A 26,424-nucleotide genomic window follows, 5' to 3' on the forward strand; every position below is an offset into this window, starting at 1 on the left:
GTACAAAAAGGTAGGCTATTTAGGTGGTCACAGGGAGTAGAACGCCACCCTTGGAAAAGCCTCAAAGGGCAAAGTGCCTTCTGATACCCTAAAGAGAGGTTTAGCATTACCTATTACAAATGCACACATTGTTAGAACTCTAATGCAGAGAACAGCTGATAATAGTGCTATGGAGAGCATATATAAATAGACATTAAAAATACTGTTTTGGTCCTTTCTGCTTCCAGTAATGTTGCTAAGTTTTCATGCCATCAATGCAGAGTTAGCACTTGGGTCAGAGACACTGACTAGTCCTCCCTCCTGGGGTGGCAGAGAGGAGATAGCTTTATCAGACCTATACACTAGAAATGGGCATTTTACACTTTGCCACCACACTGTTCTGTGGTGAGAATTTTAAGATTCCAGTAGGGTATGAGATAAGAAGTGAACAAATACCACTGTGCAAAAGTTGCTAACGAGTTTTCTATTCTAAACTGAGATCTGCAATTTTTGCTTCCAGCCACTGTCCAGGGAATGAGAAATATCAGCCAGTTTACACTGCTCCTCTCCTCCCACTGCTCCTGTAGCCCAGGAGACTTGGTTGTTGGGTAAAAACCTCAGAGATATGGCAGCTGGTGGGGCAGTCCCGCTGTGTGCCAGACTCACTTGACTCCTCCTGAAGGCATGGAGAGGAGGCGGGTCAGAACCCTTGTAAGGCCTAACCCTTGCTAATCAATAGGCAAGTATGCCCACCCTGTTCAAGTTCTACTACCCCTTTTAAACAGCCACAGGGAAATCAAATTCCCAGCCTGGCTGGCAGAAGTTTTTGTAGAGGAAGTCTTCCCCAGTTGCACACAGAGGTGAGCCAGAGGGTTGCTACCAATTTCACTCAATGTGTCCAACTACAGTATCTGTATCAATTCAGAGAGCCTGTCCCCTTCCAAAAAAGTCTAGGATTAGCACTAAGGCAGCTTCATTAGCCTCTCAGGTGCACATCTCAGTGAGATGTGCTAGAACCTGCTGAGACAGGCTCCAAGATGCTCCTTGGACACTTAGAAGCACACGTGGGGCACAAGGGGAATCCCATTGATGGAGCTGGGAGTCCGAAGCCTTCTAGACTGATTGGCCTTAGGAGAGTTTCTAGATGAACCCCCTGCATGTCTTTCCAGTTTTGAGAGTTAAGCTTGCTAGTCCTGCAGCTGGGTATGATCTGCTAGATCACCTCTTCTGCCCCCACTAGGGACTGAAAATATTTATCCTTCATAAACCAAGTGGGAAGAAAGTTTCTTCCCATGCTGGGAACTATGGAGAGCACATTTAATCATAGAGACAGAGATTAACATAACCCATCTCACCTCCCTTGGTCTGAGCAAATACCAGGAGCGTGGGATGCTGGCACTCAGATTCTCCAGCTTTGTGCAAGCTAGCCCTTGCTCGACAGCAGCATAGGCATTGGCAGTAGAGATTGAGATATGGTGCCAGCACTCCAATATGGCACAAGAGAGCAGAGGTGATCTTATTCCCTTTAGTTTTAGGGGAAGAGGACAACAGAGGTGATGCTCAGAGCCAGGGTAGAGGATGGCAACTACAATTTTGAAGCCCAACACAAACCCAAGGAAAGACCCCACTAGCTCTATAGACAAGTTGCATTTTCCCTAGGTCACTATCCAGTTAAGAGATAAAGAAGACCAACCTCCAACAAATTGGATTGGCTTCTATGGCAGGAGGGAGCAGCAAGCCAGTCTGAAAATCTTTTTACAGAGAAAAAAGAAACCAAAAAAAACAAAAACAAAAAAATATTGGCAAGGGGGAAGCTAAAGTGCATTTAATATTCCCAGAGGGTGGAGGGGTCGATTGCATCGGTGGAAGCCTTGAGGACACCAGCATGGTCACCCTTCAGGTATTTGCCGTTGGTTTTGATAGCCACTTTGTTATAGTCGCAGAACTCGAAGAAGAAGTCCACGGGTGTATCGCTGCTGCTGGTGACAGAGGACTCGCTTCCCACCATCCAGTATTTCCCAGTGGAATCTGCAGATAGGGTGCGGGGGGAGGGGAGAAAAGCAGCATCCTGAATGAAAGATATCTGGGATGGACGCCAGAGGCTAGAGAACACTGCCAAGCTACTAAGCTGAACTGAAGACGACAAAAAGAAGTGTTGTGAAATTACAGATAGGAGGAGAGGTGGTGCCATTACAATCCACACGAGTTGTGATCCACAGTATTGGACTGTTCTTTAGAGAGATCAGCTCAACATCCAAAGACTTTTAGGACATTTGAAAGGAGAGCCAGTTTTGCAGCCTGAGCTGTTCAGTTTGCCCATGGGAAGACTGGAGAAGGCCACTCAAGGCCAGCCTGCTTGTTTCAAAGTTTCTTGTGCTTCTTAACTGAACCTGAGTTCTTGACAGCTTAGGGGAGCCATGAGACCCCATGGGTCACTGAAATCACAGGGGGACAGAGTAGCACCTATGCTACCCAACACTCAGTCTTGCTCCTAGTGACTCCAGCCCAAGTTCAATGGCAGTGACAGGCTCACCCCCAGCCAGCGACAAATGTCACCTTATTATAGTCCAAGATGTCTGGTTGTTGGCAGTCTCCAGGACACCAAGGGCTGAAGAGCTAGAGAGCTGTCCCTCTGCAACAAGGCTGAGGATTCACAGTACAATAGCAAGGGGGTTTAGGTTTCACTGACATGCCAGAATTGCCTTGGATTAGGTTGGTTAGGCAGAGGCTTAACAAGGGGAACCTGAACAAGGCAGAGATCAGAAAGGAGTCTCCTAGACTCAGGCCACCCCAGCCAAGTGGTAAGCCAATGGTCACTCTAGAACAGTGACTCAACCTTTCCAAACTACTGTACCTCTTTCAGGAGCCTGATTTGTCTTGTGTATCCCCAAGTTACACCTCAAACTACTTGCTTACAAGACAAAAATACAAAAAAAAGTGGCACAGCTGAAAAGTTACTCATTTTTACCATACAATTATAAAATTGACTGGGATATAGATATTGTATTTACATTGTGTATATAGAGCAATATAAACAAGTCATTGTCTTTATGAAATTTTAGTCTATATTAAAAAGAAAAGGAGTACTTGTGGCACCTTAGAGACTAACCAATTTGAGCAAATAAATTGGTTAGTCTCTAAGGTGCCACAAGTCCTCCTTTTCTTTTTGCGAATACAGACTAACACGGCTGCTACTCTGAAATTAGTCTATATTGATTTTGCTAGTGCATTTTATGTAGCCTGTTATAAAACTAGGCAAATATTTAGATGAGTTGATGTACCCCCTGGAAGACCTCTGTGTATCTCCAGGGGTACCGGGTACCCTGGTTGAGAACCACTGCTCTAAAGGCAGCCTAGATCAGACCTCTAAACCTCCTTTAAGTCCACAGAAGAGAGTCATCCAGCAATGCAAAGAGCCTCCTGGTCATTCTACTCTATGAAAGGGTGCCACACAGCATTGGTCTGTGGTGTAGGAGATTAAAGCTGTGTAGCCCTTAGGATAGTAGCACTGCTAATGACCAAATGATCTCCTTCATGCATCACGTCGTTACTGTATGAACAGCTGGGCTATTCATACAAATACAGCCACAGGGGACAATGTGGGTAGGTGGAACCCCCAAGGCTGCATACCAGCAGGACTGACCTTTGATATTGTATGCACCATCATTGAACTCCAGTTGAAAGACATCATAGGAGGAACGATTGCAGTCCAGGGTTCCAGTCACCTTGCGGCAGCCAATGAAACCGTGTTCCCCACGAAGGACAATGATTGGCCTGTTAATCAGCTTCATCAGGAAGTGTTCTGTCTCACCTACCCAGCCAAAAAGGTCAGGGGAAGAGATGGAGGAGAGAAGGGCAGTTAGGTACCCGGCTTGTTAAACAGATCCAGATTCCCTGGGGGAGAGTACGAGAGATGTGCCATGGAGATTCCCCTCCGCAAGGCATCCCAAGCTATCCTCTCAAGGTTCTAGATTTGACTTGGGGTGGGTGAAAAAAAACAGCCAAGGTGATTAGAGTCAAACCCATTGACCACCTCCAGTCTGGTGGATCAGAACCTGGGAGAGGAGACAGCCACCCTGCTCTTTGCCACCTTCACTCTGACAGGCCAGGGATGGCAGAACAGTAGCCCAATCAGTGAGGTCAGAGGTCTCTAGCTTTCCCAGTGTCACCCCAAGCTCTTCCCCACCATTACTTTCCCAGAAATCACTAGCCTACAGAGGCCAAGGCATCCCCTCACCTGCTGCCTCAACAGTGGCTGCGAGCTGCCCGTTCTTCTTGGCTGTGACATACTTGCCATTCGCAGCCTTCAGGGTGATGCGCTTGTCGCACCATTCGATGTCAAAGTAGCAGCTGGCGTTCCTGCCACAGCAAAGACAAACAGCAGACAAGCCATTGGGAAGGGAAGAGCTGTACTGGGGACCATTCTCCTCCAACAGAGGGGCAGCGCAGCTTGGGGCCCATGGAGAATAGCAAAGCCCTATCCAGCCAGGCAGGGCAGCTGATGTTTGAGATCCTGCATAGGAGGGTCTGGTGGACTTATCCCAGCATCTTTTCTAAGGAGTTTTAGGGTTAAAAGAAATTCACTATCTACTGTGCAATTTAGGTCTGAACGGCCAGCAGTTAGTGGAGCAGACTATACTCTTGGCAGTAATCTTTGGGCTAAGTTCCCCTTTGTTCACCTGATAGTTTAGCCCTAGGAGTTTGCTTCCATGGTCTCATTCGTGACATGTCAAGGCTTTTGCCCTGTGTAAAGAGAAGATGTAGGTTTTACCTGAGACGGGCTCAAGGAAGACATTCTGGGGTGGTGGAGAGGGAAGTCAGACACCTTCTGAGATCTACTTTAGGACTCCAGTCTAGATTTGAGAATCTGGAGTCTTGTTTCTCTATCAGGCCTGACTTGGGGAAATTCCCTCATTTTGAGTTCCACAAGGACTATCCCCATATGCAGTTAAAGATTATGAGATCCAAGGGGATTCTTTGAGGCAGTGCCTAAGGACAAACTGGAAGTGGCAAACCTCAGGCCCAGGTTTCCTTGCTAGGAGGGGGTTTGGAGAGTGTTCAGTTACAGAAACTCAGGCTCACTTGCCCAGAGGTTTTGGGCAGAGGGACTGAAGAGTCACCTGGAGTCAAACTGACCCTCTTGCTAGGCTTTGCTTTGGGTGTGCAAGTTCCACAGTGCAGGGGAACCACATCCATCTGGTACTGGTTACAGAAGGCAAGGACGCTCTTAGGTATGAATTCCATTGAGGAGGAAGGCACTCTAGACCACATGCTTTCAGGACAGCTGCTGTAATTCCTAAGTGATCAGTGTCCCCCCAGCTTTGTGCAGTGTTTTAACCAGTCTGGTTTGACTGGATGAAATAGTGAGAAGTCTCACTTGGTGTACCACCACTCAGTTTAGGTGAGGGAGGATCATAAAGGGTCTCTTATTTTGCCTTGCCAGGCCTGCTGTCCCAAGGACACCAAGACAGACAGCAGAAAGTACAAGATTCTGCTGCACCTTCAGATATGGATGAAGCTTGCTGCATCTACTGTACTCTGGAGAAGCTGATGGAGTCTTGGGGCAAAAGGGAAACTTGGTGTTGGGGTATCTGCTTGGAAGGATGGAGTGCCTGATCTTGGAGGGCAATACTCAAGACACTGGACCAGGGCCCATGCAGATAGGACAGCTATTATAAGGACCTAATATTATAGTTCTCTTGTGTAGATGGGTGGGTTCTAATCAAGGCTTTATTTTCACAAGGAAGGTATTAGACCCATTTCTGGCACACAGCCTAATTTACATCTAAGGGTTCAGATAGGAACTGCAAAGGATTATTCCTACTTGCCTCTAAAGGGCCTTATTACAGCCTTCTGTAAAGTTTGGCAAGTTGACTGCTCCAGATACCCAGTTGTCCTTGTGTCAAACAGGCCCAAGTGAGGCAGTGTAACAATTCACAACAGCTACTGTTTGCCCCCTCCACTCTAAGGGGAGGGATGCTTGCAGAGGATTGGGGCCTTATCAGGCATGGCATCACTACCCTACTAGGGCCATGCGTAGGAATGCTGCACACCTTCACCGAGCAGCATCTCTTGCCTGCATATCCACTAAGTGCATTTGTAGTTGGAAGTGAAGACATTAGTGTTTCAGCCTCCTGTGGAGAGGGACAACCTTGGGGGTGGACCAGTTGCTTTCAGTCGGACCCTGGACTCAGGCATTTCTACCCCAGTGCTGGGGTATCAGGGCCACCTTAGAACAGATGGCATTCAGAGGGTAGAACAATTTTGTTTCTACATGCAGATGAGACCCCTGGATTCTTTGGCTCCAAAGACAGCGACCAAGCAGAATGCCCTGCCCGCTACAAGCACTGGACAGAAGACACTCTAGAGACTTACTTCGCTGAGGCAGTGGACTGTATCCCTCCATTGGAGGTGAGGGTCCAGTATTTCCCAGTATAGGTCCTGAAGGCACACTTCTTGGTGTCCTTGTTAATCTCCAGTTGGAAGGTTTCTTGGTCACTTTCCTCATCCTGATTGGCTGAAAGGTCCATCCCTATAGGAGAAAGTCAGGAAACTTATCTTGTGGCAAGAAGCCCCCTCCCCATGAGACTGACCCCTCCACTCCCCCACCAACCCAGTCCAGCTCAGACTGGACAGAGCAAGGACTATTAGAGAACAGCCCCTAATGCAGCCAATTTTCAACATGTTTGTTAGGGACTCAATGAGTTAACTGAATCAGCAGCACAAGAATATCAACCACAAGAAAGTGGGGCAAGTTTCGCAGAAAGGTTCTGCGACAGTTTGCTTACTCTTAGCGAATCCCCCTTAGCTGCACTAGTACCCCATGCATAGGCTTTCTGCAAAAAAAAAAAAACAAAAAACAAACAAACAAAAAACAAAAAAAACACCATCCATGGAACAGTTTTCCTTACATTAAGATTTTAATCTGGATGCTCAAGTAGTTGGAACAGAACATTTCAGCTAAGTCTGCAAACAGCTGAGCGTGCTACTCTTGGCCCTAGGGCTGATCAGCCCATCAAATGAAAACGAGAACAAGGGGAAGTTACAATTGGCTACTAGATGTTTTCATGTGTAAGAGATGCTAAACTAGTCAATCCATACTAGTAAATCTTGCTTCAGCTACGTGACTTTCCACCACATCTGTAGACTTTACAGCATGCTTAAAACCAGGGCAGGGGCTTCCGTGTGTTAATTGTCAAAGCACTTCCATGTTTCCTAGTCATGCTGCAGCACTGGAAATCAGAGGCTGCAATATGGCTGAAACAATTTGGACCCTATTGGCTGTACAAAGGAGGACAGAATTCAGGGTGTCATTGTGGTCAGGTCCCTCCATCCCAGAACGACAGAAGTTAGTGTCCCATCTAAACTCCTCTCTACTCTTCCAGGTCAGCTGGAAGAGATTAACAAGGATGTCAACTGGCCTAGACTAGCATCCTGTACAGTTGAAAGGCACTCCATATTAAAACTGGAATCATAGGACATCTGCACTGGGCCACTTTCACCCTAGATCCAACTCTTGAGCCTGCTTCTCTCCCATCCCAACACACTGCCCTGCTCTGCCTGGCTTGTGCATGCTGGCAGTTCCTTGTTGTTCTAACTGTACTGTCTGGCCTATCATTAACTCAGGCTAGTCCTCTTGCTGCTGCTCTGTGCAAAACTGCACTGCTTTATCCTCCTGTACACTGCTACCCAAACAGCTGCCATGGCACCCTGAGCCAGTCTGGCCCGGTGAGATACTGAGAGGCCTCACTTGCATCTGACCACAGGCATTTATCCTCAAGAAAATATGCTTAGTCAATACATGCTTGGGCCAAGTATCCCTGCATAGAAAGGGAAACTCACCAAGCTTGGCAGCTTTTTCCTAAAAATACTTCTGGGATGTGAGTCACAAGCAAGCACTTTGGAGCCAAGAAAAGCCCAGAGTAAGATTCCAGTGTCAGACTTCAGAGATCTTAGCAACCTACTGCTTTTGCTTCTATTCCTGGAGCCTGCCATTCTCCACTGGGCTTTGGAATCAGAACTGTGTGGGTAACTCTGCTGAAATGAATGCTAGCAACTGAGGGAACAATCAGGCTGCCCTAGATGGACAGGGTTTTTCCAGGAAAAATATGGAAATGGCTGGTTATTGAGAACAAGTTGCTCGCCCATTAGCAAGAATGAAGTGCTGAACTTGACAAGGATTCCGGAGCTGAATTAAAGTGGGAGCATTCAACATAATTGCTCTGCAGTGTGTGTTTTAAAGGGCCATGGTCTACCACCAAAATTAAGTTGCCATTAAATTGTGTTCACAGCATCCTTCAGTGGGATAAGGTAGAATATTTTGTGAAGGGCTTTTTCCACTCTGATGTTTGAGGGTCCTCCTCCAGTATAAAGCCTGCCTGTCACCTCTTCATTAATAAGAGTGGTAGCAAAGCTGGAACTGAAGACTTGCAGAGCTGGAAGGGAGAGAACAAAACTGCCTATATCAAGTGCCTTCAAATGCACAGGACAACTGACTAGTTTTCCTCTAATCTTTCATCTCTTACAATCTTGAGGGTTACACATAGTAGTTGGCATAGAATTTTCAGAGTCAGATTGTTTAAATTAAAGGGATGTGGTGGCCAAACTGCAAAAGCCATGAGATTAGATAGGCCCAAAGCTGCACTTCCATAGAAGGGAACAGGCCTAGGCAGAGGCAGGCTAGTTAGACAACTGTTATCTAGTCAGACATCAGGGTGAAGAGTGCCTCCTTTGTGAGAAGTTGATAGGGGCAGTGTTAAGAGATAGCTAGGGAAGGGTCGGGCACAGCTTCAAAGGGTTAGCGATCCCTCCCTAAACCTTCACATGCATTTAATAGCCAATACTGAGGCCAGCTAGGTCTGGTTTATAAACTGATTAACTGGAATGATGAGCAAAGCACTTTGCTTTCAGCTTTTTGTTTACCGAGCTTGGTTAGCCATAATCTCATGATTATGAGCCATGTCTCAATTGGCTTCTTGTCGGTATCTTTTCATCCAGGCCCGTCCCTCTCAGTTGAACTAGTGTGACTAGTCAGTGCAAGAATACTGCTGGTGCGCATCTGCACGTGTGTCAAGCATTTGGGGGGCAGTCTGAGCCGGCCTTCTTTCCCAAGGAGAGATCCTGCTTACCTCTTGTCCTTTTGCCCTGCTTCTGAGCTCTGTTCTTCACAGCTCAACAAGTTGTGGGCGTCAGTGCCACCTTTGAAGGTCCCTGGATTCTGGAGCCAGCCAAGAACCAGTCCAGTCCCTGGCTTTAGCCTTGAGGCGCACTTTTTGCTGTTCAGAATAGCCAGAGCACAGCAGTGCTCCAGCCGCGCCTCCTTTGCCAGGGTTTAGAGTGGTTTTCAGCAGAAATATGCTGCCAGAGAAGCCTCTAATGCTGGGGAAATCCTGGGGGGTTAGATCCAGCTGATTTATAATGCCTTTAACCTGGCTGAGGTGACTAAAGGGGCCAAAATCAGGGCCTTTGCCTCTGCTCAGGTCAGCCCTGTTGGTGAGCCTGCTATCTGAACCAGTCTGCCCCCCCCCAGGAGAATTCTCTCTTTTGCCTGAGCCTCTCCTCCAATATGACCTTAACTGAACAATTTGCTCATTCACCATGATTTTGACATAGCCATGTCCAGTCCCATGTGCTGCAGAACTCAATGCAAGCCAAGCAGACAGCATGCCAGGCATTCAGCATTAGTGTGTAGGAACGCAATGGTTTCAAAAGGAAGCTGTGTGGCATGTTTGGGACTGATGTAAGTTATTTATGGTGCTGGCAGCAGTGACTATGCAATGATCAGGTGACAAAACATGGATCAGAGGGAGGGATAGCTCAGTGGTTTGAGCATTGGCCTGCTAAACCCAGGGTTGAGAGTTCAATCCTTGAGGGGGCCATTTGGGATCTGGGGCAAAAATTGGGGATTGGTCTTGCTTTGAGCAGGAGGTTGGACTAAATGACCTCCTGAGGTCCCTTCCAACCCTGATATTCTATGATTAGCTGAGACAGGTTTGAGCCAGATGGGAACATCTCAGGTGTGTCAGCTACAGAGAATGAAGAGCTCTACCAGGTTATGGGATAGTGTCTTCTGCTAGAGCCACCAAGGCCCAGTCTACAAGGATGGTTTTAGGAAAGTCTCTGATCTGCAGCTCAATAGGCTGATGTGTGGAGGGAAGAGGGGGGGAATTTTTACAAGTTCTCTGTGCAGACACAGCCAGGAGGTCTCAGTGCAGCCCACTTGATCAGATAGCTTATGGGAGGAGAGGGGTAGGGTCCTGACAGGACAAGAGTTTTGGGTAAGGACCTTCAATCCCCAGCTGTAGGTCTAACTTTGGAAGGGGCACAGCTCTTGCTACCCACTATGCTGCTACCCCCCCTTTGCCTGCAATTTTCCATGCCTGCCATTTGGGGTTTGCTCCTCTGTGCTCAGCTGTAGTAGAAGCAGCTAAGGCTCACTCACATCTGGAAGTCTATTTGAATAAGCCTTTACACAATGGCCATACACTGAGGAATGCAGTGAGTCAGAGGCTGGCTCTGGCTGGTCTCCCCCCTTGTAGGGAAGGAGGGGCAGAAAATAAGGCCTCACAGAACCAATGAATGAATGTGACCGCACCAAGACCTGAGTAACAGGAAGAGTTTGTCTTAAAGGACTATGCAATGGCCAATTCTCTTAGTTCTGACAGCTTGCAGGTTGGGGGTGCTGCCCTCACCCTGAAATCCCCCCCCAGCAAAGTGGGAAGGAAGTATAGAATATTTCTTGGATCTTGGGTAAACAGGCAGAGGTGAAGGACATTAAGGTGGCAGCTGGCAGGAAGAGCCACAGAAAAAGGAGTTTTGGTTTCCTGCTAAGTTCCATGGAATTTCTCAGTTCCATTTGATAAAAACAAACATTTAGGGTTTTAGTTTCTTTCACCTCTGCTCTCCCCTCTAGAAGGGGATGTTTTCTCTCCCAAACCCAGTGTTCCGTTAGGAATAGAATGGTTTGGAATTTAAATGGTTTACATGAGACGGAATACAATTACTGGGGAATTTTTCATTCAAAGCTGTTTTGACCAAAACTCTTTGGCTGGCTCTACTGGCAGGGATGATCCTACTCCAGCAATGATTTTGGGCCACTGCTTCTGTTTGACAAGCACAATCAGGCCAGCCCTAGGGCAGCAATGAGCAGCCTTCCCACAGATGGAGTAGTCAGAGGAAACTGCACAGAGAAGCCTGCTCTCTCACTAGGTAGAGTCCTATGTTCTAGCACTTGAAATTTGACCAGTTCTTCCTAGTCTAACAAGGTTCTAGTAGAACCACATGCTCCCAAACAAGGTGTCAACCTTGCTTAATTGGGGGAAGGGGAGGAGGTCAGGTATATATAGTACTCCCCCATCATGGGGGGGGGGGGGAAAGCCAGCAGTAATTCTCTCCCCTACTCCTTTTCCTTATGGAACACACTAAGTAGAACGCTGTAGACCAGGGGGTTCTCAGCCTTTTCTTTCTGAGCCCCACCCTGCAACCCAACTCCACAGCCCACCTGTACCACAGCTGGTTTTCTGCATATAAAAGCGGGGCAATTGCCTGGGGCCCTGTGCAACAGGAGCCCCTGGGAAGCAACACTGCTCAAGCTTCAGCTCTGGGTGCTGGGGCTCAAGGCCCTGGGCTTCAGCCCCATGCAGTGGGGCTTTGACTTTTTGCCCTGGGCCCCAGTGAGTCTGATGCTGGCCCTGCTTGGCCGACTGGACCCCTTGAAACCTGCTTGCGCACACACCCCCTCCAGGAGGCCCCAGACCCCTGGTTAAGAACCACTGCTGTAGACTATTCTATAGTTGGGAGTGGAACAGGAAGTGAATCTGATAGTTTGCAAGTTATGCAGCTTCTAGAAGACTCACTGTCTGAACTGCCAGTAGAAAAACCCACTTGACTATTGACAAAGGTGATTTAGGAATTCCTTGTAATTGGTTTTCTGGACCAGAACTATAAAATACTGCAGGGTTTTATGCAATTGCAGAGAGGGTTAACTGCAATTTTTGTAAAACCCCAAGACTGGATTAAATGTCACCTGCAGCACCTTGTATTCCAGCTTGGGTACATTTTGCAGAGCCTCTCAGACCTGCTGAATCAAAGCTCTTTGGGGTTAAGTTATGCATGTTCCATTAACTGTGGATTTCACCTATACACTGCATCTCCCCAGAACCAGCCTTGAGGTTTTAAGAGGATGCTTTCCATGGTGAAAGCTAAGCACGCCAAGTTTGCTCAGATTGAAATTTGGCTTGTCTAGCTATCTGTAGAGTCTTATGGATACACAATACAATGCATATGCTAAATTAAGGGCTCCAAGCACTAAGCACCAGCGTTTAGGGGATATGCTGGTCCATTAACCAAATTCCCAGTCACTCACTTGCTCCATGACCTTTGCGCCATCTTTTGCCCCTCTAGAAGCAGGCAGCATACCTCACGTGGTGTTTTGTGGAAGCATGGAGTAATGCTACACTGAGAGCAAAGGTCATTAAAACACATGAGCAATGGCTTCACCACCCCCACAATAGGAGCTCAAAAAACCCCAGCAAGCTGAGTTTGTTCAGTGCAGCTGGGTTAGTCACCAGTCGCACCAATTTACCAGGTAATTGGTGGTGCTCTGTAAATGTTAAGTGGTCCATAAATAAGATGGTCACTGATGTCTCTTGAAGGTGGTTAGAGGCGATATTGATCTGGATAATCGAAGTGTTAGGAGTGTGCCATGGCTCAGTGCTTTGAGCCTCTAACCCACTTCTCTCCCCCTCCCTGCTCCAACTTGACAGGGTTAGTCTGTGGCTTCCATCATGTAAGCTAAAGAGAAAAAGGAGTACTTGTGGCACCTTAGAGACTAACCAATTTATTTGAGCATAAGCTTTTGTGAGCTACAGCTCACTTCATTGGATGCAAGCTAGTTTCCCCACCTAGATAGTGGAGTATCACCTATGCATTTCCAAACAGACATGGAGTACAAGTGCCAGGCTCCTCTCTCTCTCTCATGCTGAATTCAGTTTGAATGGCTAGTGAGCTGTGGGAACAAGGAGGGCAGCAGGAAGTAGTGTCCCAACTCCTAAACTAGACATGGAAATCTAACTCAAGCCCCACTTCTTGCACCTGCAGCAAGGTCAGCATCAGTGGACAACTACTAAGACATCTCTAGCCTTTCAAATGCAAGAACAAGGGCACCTTCTCTCCACCACCCTCCCATCTGGAATTTAGCAAGCACCCAGCATGACCATTTACAGCTGCTAAACAGGCACAGGCTTGCCTCCGAGCAGTGGAGTGGAGTACCTGGGGACAGAGCACAGTTGTGGGATCACCAGAGCCCCTCATTCTCTTCTGCTCCCCAATGCTAGGTACATTTATACTGCAGCTGGAGGGGTCATTCCCAGCTCAGGCAGGGACTCCCATTAGCGTCGATCCAGCTAGCCTGCTGAGGATCGCTCAGCCACTGCCGGTGGCACCATGGCAAGTACAATCCCACCTGAGATCCAGGAGAGTCGGGCAGCTTTTAAAAGCTTGTCAGCTCAGAGCTACCACGGGGATATCTACACCAGTTGGAAGTTACATCTCCAGTAGGGAGGTCCCCTTGCACTCTGCATGCTCTGACCTTGCTGCTGGGGTCTAGGCTTTGAAGGAGGCTATTGCCAGCTGGGGCAGAGAAAGAAGGGGAGCTGGTAAGAGCTGCCAGTGCAGAACAGACAGAATATGGCTGCCCACAAGCCTCTCTCACATTATTTTAGCAAGAAGCTGAAGGGGACAGCGTTCTGTGCACTGCATCTCCAGGTGCAGACATCTCCTTCAACTGCGATTGTAGCCTTGGTTTTGGATATGAAATGTTAATGTACATCACTGTACTCCCAGGAAGATCTGTTCTTGGCTTCCCTTAATCCAAAATAAGTCATCTGGAGGGATGCTTTGCTCTGTATGGGGAACAGTGCTGGGTTGCAGAGGGCAAAAAGCAAGACATGCCAGGAGCTAGATTCTGCCTTCCTGGGGTTCCTCCTTCTCCCTTCTGCCCACAAAAGGGCTGAGACTAGTACTCTAGTCACTCAAGTCTGGAGGGGGGTTCCAGATGCCACTTATTTAGATCTCTTTCCTGTCAGAAAAATAGGCCATGCCTGTCCTGCTCCAGCTGCATTACACCCATTGACAGGGGGTTTGCAGAACATGGTCTCCATGCAACTGGAGAACTTGAAGTCTCCCAGCCTTCCACATCAGGGTTTTAGTTTTAAATTATGAGCCACTGTTTCCCCCCCACCACCACATCCCTGCCTTCTATCTAAGCAGATACTGCATCTGCATCACGAACTGGAATGTAGGAAAAAGAGCCAACAGCTAGATAGCTACCATGAAATCGTACTGAACAGAGACCAGCTTCCCATACACTATGGCTCAGCAGGAACCACCTGCTGAGGTACTTGGAATGTATCAAGAGTTAGCCAAGAAACAAAAAGAAAAGGAATGCTTGTGGCACCTTCGAGACTAACCAATTTGAGCATGAGCTTTCGTGAGCTACAGCTCACTTCATCGGATGCATACCGCATCCGATGAAGTGAGCTGTAGCTCACGAAAGCTCATGCTCAAATTGGTTAGTCTCGAAGGTGCCACAAATACTCCTTTTCTTTTTGTGAATACAGACTAACACGGCTGTTACTCTGAAGCCAAGAAACAGTCTCCCACCTGGGGGCAGGAGATGAAGTGGGAGTGATAAAGCAAATCTAGATAGACAATGGTGCGTTTCTTTTTTCATTTACAGACCTCTAAAAAATTTCAAATGGAGGTATAGATCCCATTGGAAATCTTAGCCTGTGGATCACTGGGAGCTGCAGACCACAGGTTGAGAACAATCAATTTAGTGCTAGACAAAGCACTGGCTGCCCAGAACCCACCCTCTTCCCCACCACCATTCAAGGGTCAGCTGTCCATCTGATAGTCCCTTGAGACAATCCAAGTATCAGATGTAACACACTGGATTGTAGGCCCATAGGTGGTCTTACTCACAGGGAATAGATCAGGTTGTGGGAGGAGAGAAGGTTCTTGGAAGCCCTCTCCCCAAATGCCAGGCCAGAGTTGGGTTACATAGACTCAGCAGAAAGGAATGCAATTACACTCCAGCAGAACAATGCTTCAGAGGGCTGTAATGGAGACGGAACAGGAGGTTTGGAGGGTCACAGCCATGCAAAATTAGGGAAATGTTGCATGGTAAAGTATCTTGAGTACCAAACAGGCTTTTGTACCCACAGCTTAGCAGCTGACGAGGGGGAAGAAGAAAAAAAAACAAAGAAAAAGCCTCCTTTCCTGCATCAAGGATTAGCTAACTCTAGGGATACAGAGCAGGACTACTTGTGGCATCTTCGAGAGTAACAAATTTGAGCAAAAGCTTTCCTGAGCTACAGCTCACTTGGCTGCTATTCTGAAACCTGTTTAGGGATGAAATTGTTCACTTTGGCCAGCTGGACCTTCTCCTCCACTGGTCAAGGCTAGATTGGTTCATCCCCACCTTCCAGAGGATCTGGAGTGTAAGGAGAAGCCAAGGTCTCACCCACAGCAGCTTCTCCCCCACAGCGAGTGATTCCAGGGACATGTGGCTGAGTCAGTGTTACTAGTCAGAGGCTTTTACCATCATCCCAGGCTGTGCTGCAGGCAATTATAGTAATATTAGAAGCCTTAGGGCTCCCATTCTGGTAATTCCTATATCCCTGTCCCTTGCTCTGGATAACGTATGCAGACAGCTTATAAGTACTCCAGCCCCCCATGCACCATACACCACTTGGTGTCTCGCCTGTTGCTTTTGACTTTTCACACCAATCAGCAAGTCTTACGTTGCTTTCTGTGTAAGAGCTTTGTGCACTCATTAAGCATTGTGGGAGGAAGACAGTGATCAAGAGAGCAAGGCAATTGTTGCTTTCTGACCTAGGTGCATTTAGGGGTGATGTGTGAAAGATCAGAACCCCAACTACTAGGTTGTGTTGCCTAGTCGCCTCTCAACCTCCCTCCCCCCCCCAGAGGGTCTATGCTCGATAAGATTAAAAGGCAGATGTCCAAGCTGAGAGGTGGGCATGCTGCTCACACCTTGAATTTGGCACTCTGCCTGATTCTAAAGCCAGAAGCAATATTATATTGAAAGAGTTTTCAGTTGTTATCCCAGAGCGCTCTGCAAATACCATTACCGTCAAACTTTAATTACTGCTCTTTGTAGATTTCCAGTCTGAAATCAGCATGACTCCTCCTGACCTTTACAGAGCTGCTAATTAAAGTTAGAGACAAGAGGGAAATGAATAGGGAAAGGACCAAGAACTAATCTTCAGGGAACTCCAAAGTGGATAGAAAGCCACTTCAGGAGAAAGTCTGATTGGTTGGAGAGGCTCTTGCTTTTGGCCAGATGGATGCAGTAGTCCTGTGGTAGAGGCTGCACTAGGTGTAAAGGAGAAGCCTTTATCAACAGAAACGATGTAACTGACTATTGAATAAGGTCAGACAAACCTAGAGAAAAATCCACCCAGGATATGGAATGAGGAGAGTGGAGGCAAGGGAAAGTTATGCATCTCTGGTGATTTTTTTTTTTTTTTTTAAATTAAGTTGGACTGTGGCAGGTTTCATAATTAAGAATCTGGGGGAGGAAGTTGTCCAAAGCAATAGGAGGAGCAGTGGCAAGGAAACAGGAACAAGAGGTCTCGGAAAGTCACTTCCTAGGGCAGTCTTTACATGGAGAAGACTCCTCCTCACATTTGGCAAAGAAAAGTCGGGGAGGGCAGGAGAACTTGGGGTATTAAAGAGGGCAAGGGGATTGCCAGCATCTTTGGAAGCCAGGTGATAGGAGGAATTAGTCTTTGCAGCTCTGGTGAGAGCTCCCAGTCTTACCTTGGTGCAGGGGGATTAACGACATTGTTTTGAGACATTTTGGAGCTAGAGGGAGAAGAGTGGTCTGTATTTTGTTGTGCTATTAAAATAGTTTTAGATGAGGAGAATTCATGCCATTAGGGAGCGTATCTCAATTACAGCACTTCTACCAGGAGTGGACATCACCACCAAGGCATCTTGGTACAAGCATTCTTAGGCGTTAGTACCATTAACAATGAGCCATATGTACATCCCCAATTGTTCCCTGCATCAGGAACATTACATAACAAAAGAATTCTCTCAGCCCCAACCCCTCTTTGCTTAAGCTCCCCCAAGGGAAGACAGCTGTGGAAACGGACAGGAAGAAAAGCCAGAGTTGGATCAGGAGAGGGATTCCTAATTCCCTAGCTGCCAAGCTTTCCCACTGCTGCCAGCACAACAGGCTGAGAGATTAACCTCTCAGTACCCCAGGGAGGCACAGACTCTGAATGAAATACGCTTGTACATTCACAGAGTCAAACAGGTCTTCCAACATCATTACTCAGTGGTGAAGTATTCTAGCAGCACCACCCTTCCCTCTGCCCTGAGCCTACTACACACGGGGTGGTAAGTGATGGATACACTCTGTAGCTGCTGGAAAAATTCAGGACCCCTAAACAAGGCCATTTCTAGACAGAAATGAGGTAGATTACCTCTGAGAGAGGGGACCCATTTCACTGCTCTGGAAGTAGTTTCTAGATGTAGATCCTTATAGTGAGGTGCACAAGCTAAGCAGCATTCAGACAGTCCCCTATATATAGACTGAAGCAACCTCTGAATTTCTGTAGCTTGTATTAGTGCAAGTTATTACAGGATGGCAACAAGTAGAAAGCTGAAAAGCGTGCAAGGAGACCTCACGCAGAACAAAGGGACGGAATTACAAGTGCACACCTGCCTTTTCCGTTAGCTCCCATGGCTCAGACTCCAGCAACATAGGCAGAAGCTTAAGTATTCTGGGAATTGGTACACAGCAGGCAGAATTAGTTGCTGCCCAGTGCTTGGAGACTTGAAGTAAATGATGCAGCTTAGCATTTGCATCTATAGCTTTAAAATTCTTATGTATGTACTGAAATTAGAGCTCTATGGTGTAAGTAACAATTCAAGTGACATTAACCCACTACAGAATCTGCAAACGCTTGTTATCTATAGCACAACAGACCTCTAAGCCCAACTAAGATGGAGGCCTCTGAACTAGGTACCATGTTCCAGAAGAGCTTGAGGCTTGCCTACACAGAGTTGCAAGGATTTAAACTAATGGGGTTATTTTAAGCCAGTGCAAAAAGATGTTACTGATTTATAAACCAGGCTTGGTTAATTAGATTAGGAATGTGTTTAAATTCAAATAAGTCATAACTAAAATGAGGGTATCCAAACAGGGTTTTTTTTGCCTAAACCACTTTGTGTTTCGGCTGCCCTGACAAGTAAAGTAAAGGGTTGTCTAAACACAAACTGGGCAAGACAGAGGGCACATTCTCAGTGTTACTAGTGAGGGATTGAGGCAGAGAGATTAAGTGACTAAGATCTCAGGAACGCTGTATAGCAGAGCCAGGAACTGCATTCACGTCTCCCAAATCCCAGTCCAATGTCTTAACCACAAGGCCATCAACCCTCCCTGAAGGGTTATTCATAGATCAAGCCTCTTCAGCATGTTAACCCCATCGGAGAAAGCAGCATGTCTTTCTTTGTGGGGCTATATGGTTACAAGCTGGTTTTCAGATTTGCAGGTTCTTCAGTTCCAACTGGAGAATAAGCCACCTAAATAATGTTACAGGGCTCTGCAGGTCTGAGGCCTCCTGACCCACTGAGTTAGGCTTCAGGTGACCATCCTGGGGCCAAATCTGGCTAAAATTAGAACTACTTCATTAATGGCCTGAAAGTCTTGAGGTGGAATTCTGGGTCACACGTGCACTGCAGGACCAGCAGCAGATCCAGCAGCATGACGTGGGTCCTTCTAGTAGGGTAGGCAACACATTCCATTCAAATTCACCACTCAAAGGGTCAAGCCCCTTGAGTATTGGCACATGGGGGCTGACATTAAGCCAGATGTACATTCATGCTACCAATGCAGATAATATATGCATAGTTCCAATTTCCTGGTCTGCAAATAGAACACGAACAACTAGGCTAGGCTAACCTTGAGGAGACCAAAACCACTTCCAGCATGAACACACTTGCTAGACAACAGTGGCTAGACAACATACATGGCATTTATGCAGTGCTTTCCATATGAAAATTTCAGGGCACTTATGAACCCAAAGTAAGCTTCAGAAGGCATCAGTGAGGCTTAACCTCTCTATCAGTAAGAAGGGTTATTCAATTGACTCTGGTTAGGATATGTCTACACTGAAACCACACGCGTGCACACACGTCTAAAAGCCCAGGTCAATTGACTCAGACTCATACTAGGGATTAAAAATAGCAGTGTAGACATTCCCATTCGGGCTGGAGCCCAGGCTCTGAAGCCCAACAAAAGGGTTAGGCCTCCAAGCCTGGGCCCAAATGTCTACACTGCTATTTTTATCCCCATAGCACAAACCCAGTCAGCTGACCCAGGCTCTGAGATGCTCTGCCATGGGCTTTGTTTTCTGTGCAGTGAAGATCCACCTTAGTGACAGAGCAGCAGATTGAACCTAGGTTTCTTGATTCCTATGCTACAGCAATGAAGGGATGCCCTTAAGGAGGTAGCCAGCAAGTCAGTCACATAACTGAAACAGTATGGAGATAGACAATTAGAGGCCAACTCAAAAGAAATCCAGCACTCCAGCAAGGCACGGTTACAGCTGAAAGATGCATCCAAACCTGCCACCCAACACTCAAGTAGAAGGGCCTCATTTGTGGCCAAAGGACTCCTCCTTGAACAACATGCTATGCTGAAGATTCTAGAGAGCTCCAGTGTTGTGGCATTTTACCCAGCAACAGTGTCCGTGTGGAGGTCAGCATGACAGACCTTGTGTCTTACTACCTGAAGGGACCTGCATGCTTGGGTAGGACTCCGTGCTCCAGTGCTAATTTAGCCCAGATACACCACTTACTTCCCACCCATGCCCAACTGCTTTAAGCAGTCATTGCTGTGGGTCTGCCAGCAAAACTAGAAGCATACAGGAAAGAGCTGCCAATGCTGATGGAGGGAATTTGGCAAGCCATGAACTCAGGAGCCTAGAAATAGAACCACAGTCTCACCTGGGCCAAGATCCAGGGCACTTGTGGGTTTGAAGGCATTTTAAGTTGGTTTCAACTTCCCTTTCATCTGAACTTCATTCCCCAACTCTTGAGGCTACACTCCTCACTTTCTGGCAGTAGGTACAGAAGCTCAGTTCAGAGGACTGGCCTGTACCCCTCATTGCTTAGCTTGGATGCATGGAATCTGGTTGCTTAGTCATTCTTGCCAGGAGACCATCCCCCCACCATACCTGCAGCCCTGCCCAGACTAGTTTACAATAAAGCTGCTCTGGGTATCGTACCTCAAGTCTTACACTTGAATGGCGACTCCTAGTTAAGGAGAAGAGACAGTTTGTTGGGGCCAAGTCTGGACACAACCACTGGTAAATAGACTGAAGCCTACGCAGGCTTTGAAGAAATGAGGTCTGCAGAGCAGTGGCTAACGCAGCACCCAAAGAGGGACTTCTCCTAGAACTATGCTCTGGTTAGAGTCCTGGATGCAGCGGCAATAAGGAGTTCTACTACTGCATTGATTTCCAACCCCTTCCTAGCCCCCCCATTAGGTAGGTTTGGATCCCCATATTAACAGCATAGCAGGTCATTTAACCTCTGTCAGGGCAGAGCTGGGAACATATCAAGAGTCACCCCCCTATTCCGAGTATTAAGACAGTGTTGCCTCTGGCTCTCTAGCCAGGTGACTGCCAGAAGTAGGTGAAGACTAAGAGGGAAGGACAATAGGAGCCCCACTTACAATTGGCATTTAGCTACCAGAGATCAGGCACTAACCCACACCTCTCTCTGCAATCACCTGTCCCCAGTGTACTGTGAAGGCCAGGAGTCAGAAACCTCTCCAGAATTCAAATTCCCCTTCCCCACAAGCAGCAGAGCTATGGAGATCACTTAAAACGGATTGCTTATGCAGGCTAGCTTTGATCACTTTGCTCAGTTCCTTCCTAACCTCCCCCCCCCCCCCCCCAGCCCCTCATGCTTCCTGCTTCTGGCACACAGCCTGTAAATTCACTTGATGTTCCATCAGGTCAAGCCATGGTAGAAAGTATCTTGCTCTGACAACATATGGAGGGGATAGGGTGACCAGATTACAAAAAGTGGCTGATTTTTCACACCTGCTTTTTTTTGGGGGGGGGATTGTTGCATATATAAGACCCTAATATCAAGGAATCTGGTCACCCTAGAAGAGGGTGATCACCCACTCCATCACTCCTGTGTCCAATAATTAAACAGGGAAGGGGAGTCCTGTCTGAAGGAGCCTCCCACCAACAGAAGAAAAGACATCTAGTAAAAGCTCAGCAGCCGTGGGGGTGCTATCACCCCAGGGAACCTAACTCCCACACAGGAGGCTTTGTTACAGCAGACCCAACATCCCCAATCCCAGAAAGAGGTGGTTTGTTTTTCTTTATCTTCCAAACCACATCTTATTTCTAACCTGAGATTAGAGGCTGACCTTGATATTTGCATATGTGAGCACCCTGTTAACATAACCCCACTCTCCTATTCCCTAGAAAGGGTAGTCTGTCTCCTAGATAAACCAGCTCCTTCTGTGCTCTTGGCAGGCTTCCCAGGTAACTGGGCATTTCTTTCCAAGTAGTCTAGTTGATTACACCTTTGTCTGATCTCGCCTGCTCCCCAGGCAGACTGGGTTTCTAAAATAGCCTGCAAGCAGTTACCTGGGCATAATCTCTCTGGAGGCTTTGTAAATCAGAAAAGGAAGCAGACAAATCTAGATCATCCTCAAAAGAATTATACAGTCACTTCTTTTCCATGCTGCCTGCCTGATAGACCTGTTTGATTTAGGTTTCCGGCTGATCCAGCCAGGACAGCTTCAGAGTCTAGGGTACATTCCTAAATCCTGACTGGGAAGAAGCGATTAGTTCTGTGGCTCTTCAGGCAAGCCCTGAGGGAGCTTTAAATTCATCTCCAGGAAGGATCTGAAGCACCCAAAGAAGTGGTGAATCAGAGCTGCCTCCCAGTCATCAGGCTGAACTCCCACCATCCCCCACTTCCTGTCACGAATCCCCAACCCTAGCAGACTTTTCCTTAGGTTAGTGAGGAATGAATCCCTGATGTTCAGGGCTTAATTCCAGGAGGGACTGACAGTGTGGTGGTGTGGGGGGAAGGGGTGTGCGTTGTGAAGAGCTTTTCCCATTTCCAAGTGTTCTCTACCTGAGTAGAGTGGCCACAAAAGCCAAGTGATCTCTGCTAACTCAGCACTTGTTGGGCCTGTGTTCACCGATTTCAGCTATCCCTGGGGCTGCGTATGCTCCAAGCCTAGGCAGTAGCTATCTGAACCCAGGAGCTCCTGTGGGCGAGTCTTTCCTTCCCTCCAGATACCCAGACACAAGGGTCCTTTCTCAGAGGCCCTTTAAGTCTATCCACTATGTGTCTAACTTCTAGTTAGGCCAGGCAGAGCCCAATTAGTGGAGAGGTAGCACTAACAAGGGGCAGATGCTAGCTAGGCCTATGCTCACACCAAACTCAGTATTTTGGAGGGAGAGGGGGAAACTAGTTGAGGTTGCAAAGAACATAGGGAGAAAACCCTTTGGTTTGCTACCTATGTTCTTTGCAACCTCACCAATGGTGGTGGGAGACAAGTCACACCAAGGTACTGCTGCCCTCCCCAGTGCAAGGGGTGAGGGGAAGAAGAGCATGACCCCCCAATGAATCAGTTCAAAATACAGATCTTTCAGGGCCAGTATCAAGTGTTCATTTAGGATGAGACTCCCTTAGTCTTTTAGCCAGGTCACTCAGAGCGTCAGTCTCCAGAGCATCCTCTCCTCTGCAGTATCAGACAATAAGGACAAGCTTATCAGTCTAGTAGGGGAAAGGGCTGTCTAGGAAAGCCTCCCCTTGACATGTGTTTTTAGCTTTGTTTCTAATTAACCTTGGAACAGAGGGAGAAACCAGCAAGGGACTGAAAGAACAAGCAAGTTGTGCCCCAGCTGAGCTCCACAACTGTTCATTGCTGCTGCTGGCTAGGATTAACCAAGCGGAAACTGGTTCCCTGCCTGAAACATACTTAAAGGAGAGATCATATTGCAGCTAATCATTCCACTGCTACCCATGACAGTCTTGAGAGGTATGAGATGTCTTTCCCCTTTATGAGACGTCTTTCCCCTTTAAGGGGGAGACTGAATGAAGCTAATGCAAGAATCCAAACTGGGATCCATCTGGACCCATGAACCAAATCCCTTTCTCCCCCACCCCAAAGGTTTGCACTTTGGGCTTTTAACATGTGCCAGAAAACTTATGGGAAAAGTCAGGGGAACAAGGGACCCAAATTAACAGGGATATAGCCAATGTTTGGTCTTCTTGCTCCTGGTTCTTCCTACCCCACCCCCCCCCTCGCCCTCTTCAAATTAAGGATCAGGCCCAGAAGAGAGATTCAACAGGGAAGCAGAATGCCACATAGACTCACTAGTCTGGGTCATTTGATCCGTTTCCGCCATAGGTGATGGAGCCCACAGCCCCTTTCACTCCTTCCAAAGTGAACAGAGATTTCCCTGCTCTGGGAAGACTCCCCAAGACCTTCAGGCAGCCCAGCCACATTGTTTGGGCTTCTCCACTCATAGCCACATACCACACCCTGAAAATGAGCAGTGTTATTTCCACCAGTGCTGCAAGAGCCTTCCTCCACTTCCTTGGCTTGTAGAGAGGCATTCCCTCTGCAGCCTGCTGTAAAATGCGCCTATCTGACCACTGCTGAATGCCTCCCCACCCCCACCATACCACCCCTCCTGACATCTGCTTTTCCAATCCCAAATACTCCAGCGTGACAAAAGACTGGAGCAGCAGCTCCCCCTCCCCCCAATGAGCTCAGCAATAGCCATTCTTTCTGAACCACAAGCCCGCCCTTGTTCTCCTACCAGCCTCCCCATCCCCCTTACCCCCCCCCCCCGTTTGACTGGGCAAATATTAACTATCAGCCAAAGGAACAGTTGGTATTTTTTGGAGTTGGGTTGGACATGGTTAAGTCAGTGAATTCCCTGTAGCAGTCTGCGGAGTAAAGACAGAGCAGGCAGTCATCCAACCATTACAGACACTTGAAGTGAGGGGAGGTAGGAATCCTTGTGGTTGCACATCCATTTTGGGGATTTTTCACAGAAGGGCTTAGACCGAATTCATTCCTCAGCCTTCACACACATATGGAAAGCCAAGCTGTTACCATGTTTATCTGACCTGTACCACAAAGCCAGGCAGTTTGTAATGTACTGGCTCTCACCTACACAGCTGACGTATCTAAGATAGCTTTGATCAATACCCTCTCACCCTGCAGGAGGGGAACCATTTTACAGCTCCCCCTCTATGTTGTTACCAGCCTTAAGCAACTGGTGGTTAAGCTTGTGGGTGCAGAAGGTGCAAGATGGGACCTGCATTAAATGCTTAACCGCACCGCTTTGTGCAGTCTCTCTAAACTCCCAGTTAAGAGCGTGCACACATGGAGCGCTATGGTCAAAAATACCGCACAGGGTTCTTTACCCTTCATACACAAAGCTGATCACTTCTGCACTCTATTAAAGAAAAATCTGGCTTCCAAAGGGAGGGGAGGAAAACCTCAGCAGGCCCGGCCAAAGCGGCAGCAGGCAAAGGCAATGCTCCCTTTGTGTGAGCTGAATGTAGGTCATGTTTTCGCTGCACAACCAAAATCAGCCGCTAGACACCGAGTTTCAGTTAAAGCCCTTACATAACCCTGCCAAATTCTGCCCTGCAGCGAGCAGGCAAGGGAGAAGCCTGTCTGCACAAGCCAACACGCACTGAAGGGCCATTGCCGTGGCCCGGCGTAAGCAGCCAAGCGGGACTAGGAGGCCAGCATGCACACGCGTCCAGGGGAGTAGCTAGCCCCCGAACTGTAGGTCTGGGGCTGCCCAGCACGGCTTCCCCCTGCACACAGCCCCGGGGGAGGGGCTGCCGGGCAGTTCTGCAGAGCTCCAGGAGTAAGTGGGGGGGGGGCGAGGTCTGAAGCAGCCCACTAGGTCATGTTAATCACAGCCCCTTCTCTGGCAAGGGGGGGGCAAGCGGGAGATTTGGCGAGGGGCCGTTCTGTCGGGGGGTTGAAAGTAGCTGCTGCCGTGGAGGGCTGAGATCCCCTGGCCGCAGCTGGTCGGGCCGGCGGCTCCCGGCGCACGATGAAGGCAGCGAGGACTTGGATGAAGCACCGGGGCCAGCCCCTGCCGCCAGCCCCGAGGCGCACGCAAGGCGCTGGAACGAGGTGGATCCCGGGGAGGCGGAGAGCCACGGATCCCAATAAGGCCAACCCTGTACGCGATGGGAACCGCTTTCCGAGCCAGGGGGTGGGGCAGCCCCGATGGGCACAGGCCCATCGCAAGCGAGGTGTCCCCCCGCCCCCGTACAAAGGCCTGGGAGCTCGCCCGAGGATGCTGCTGGCAGGGAGGGAGGGCAGCGGGGGGGTCCTTACCTTGCCTGGTGGACACGTTCCTCTCGTTGCCGGCTCTCAGGACCACCTGGGGGCAGCTCTGCTCCAGCACGAAGAGCTCGTCCTTGCCCACCTTGGTGCTCTTGCCGGCCTTGAGGGTGCCGCTGGGCCCGGAGGGGGCCAGGTAGCGTCCCTCGCCGTCCCGGAAGGCCACCTTGCCGGACCTGAACTCCAGCGTGTAGCCGGTGCCCTTCTCGGGCTTCTCCACCAGCCGGCCGTCGTGGCGGAGGAAGCGGTGGTCGCAGGTCTGGACGCTGTAGCGCTGGTCCTGGAAGACCAGGGTGATGAGGGAGTCCACCCCCCAGGGCACGTCGCGGTCCACAGCCATCTCCTCCTGCTTGGCGCTCAGGTGGGCGTAGCGCTTCCTGGTGAGGCTGTAGATGTTCACCTGCGGGTGCATGGCGATGTGCACGCTCCACTTCTCGGCCGCCGACACGGCCTGGGCGAAGCAGGAGATGCGGTCCTCGGTGCCGCCGAAGTAGCGCTTGTGGGGCTCGGACTGCAGCGACCAGCGCCCGTCGTCGTGGGCCAGGATGACAAAGCGGCAGTCAGCGGCCGTCTGCTCCCGATCGCAGCTCACGTTGCCGTCCTTGTCGGCCGCCAGGTAGCGGCCCAGGTGGCTCTTCAGGAAGACCACGTTGGAGTCGTCGCCGTCCTGCTCCAGCGTCCAGATCTGCTTCTTCTTCATGCTGGGCGCCGAGGCGTTCACCTTGAAGCCGAAGGCCTCGGCCGTCAGGTACTTGTTGCCGCAGTTGATGAGCCCGAACTGGATCTGGAGCGGCGCCGAGGTCCCGTTGGCGGTCATGCTGGCGCAGCGACGCGGGGGGGAAGCGGAGCCGCTGGGGCTGCAGGAGCCGGCTGGGCTGCAGCGAGAGAGAGCGAACGCGCGACAACAGGGGGTGGCGGCGGCGGCTGCTGCTGCTGGCCTGGGTTTTCTCCACGCCTCCCGCTTCCTGCCTCCCCCCAGCCTTTGTTCG

General features: G+C 48.9%; 1 protein-coding gene across 1 annotated transcript; it reads right to left on the reverse strand.

The window, feature by feature from the left end:
• Positions 1-410: 410 nt before the first annotated feature.
• On the reverse strand, positions 411-26,424 carry FSCN1 (fascin actin-bundling protein 1). The gene is made up of 5 exons (XM_084642253.1): positions 25,430-26,424; positions 6,355-6,511; positions 4,217-4,338; positions 3,623-3,790; positions 411-2,007 (listed from the first exon to the last, which is right to left on the reverse strand). The coding sequence occupies exons 1-5, from the start codon at positions 26,250-26,252 to the stop codon at positions 1,805-1,807; spliced, it is 1,473 nt and encodes a 490-aa protein (XP_084498379.1). The 5' UTR covers positions 26,253-26,424; the 3' UTR covers positions 411-1,804.

Source organism: Lepidochelys olivacea (assembly GCF_965140295.1).
Source record: "Lepidochelys olivacea isolate rLepOli2 genome assembly, chromosome: 10".
Classification (NCBI taxonomy): domain Eukaryota; kingdom Metazoa; phylum Chordata; order Testudines; family Cheloniidae; genus Lepidochelys; species Lepidochelys olivacea.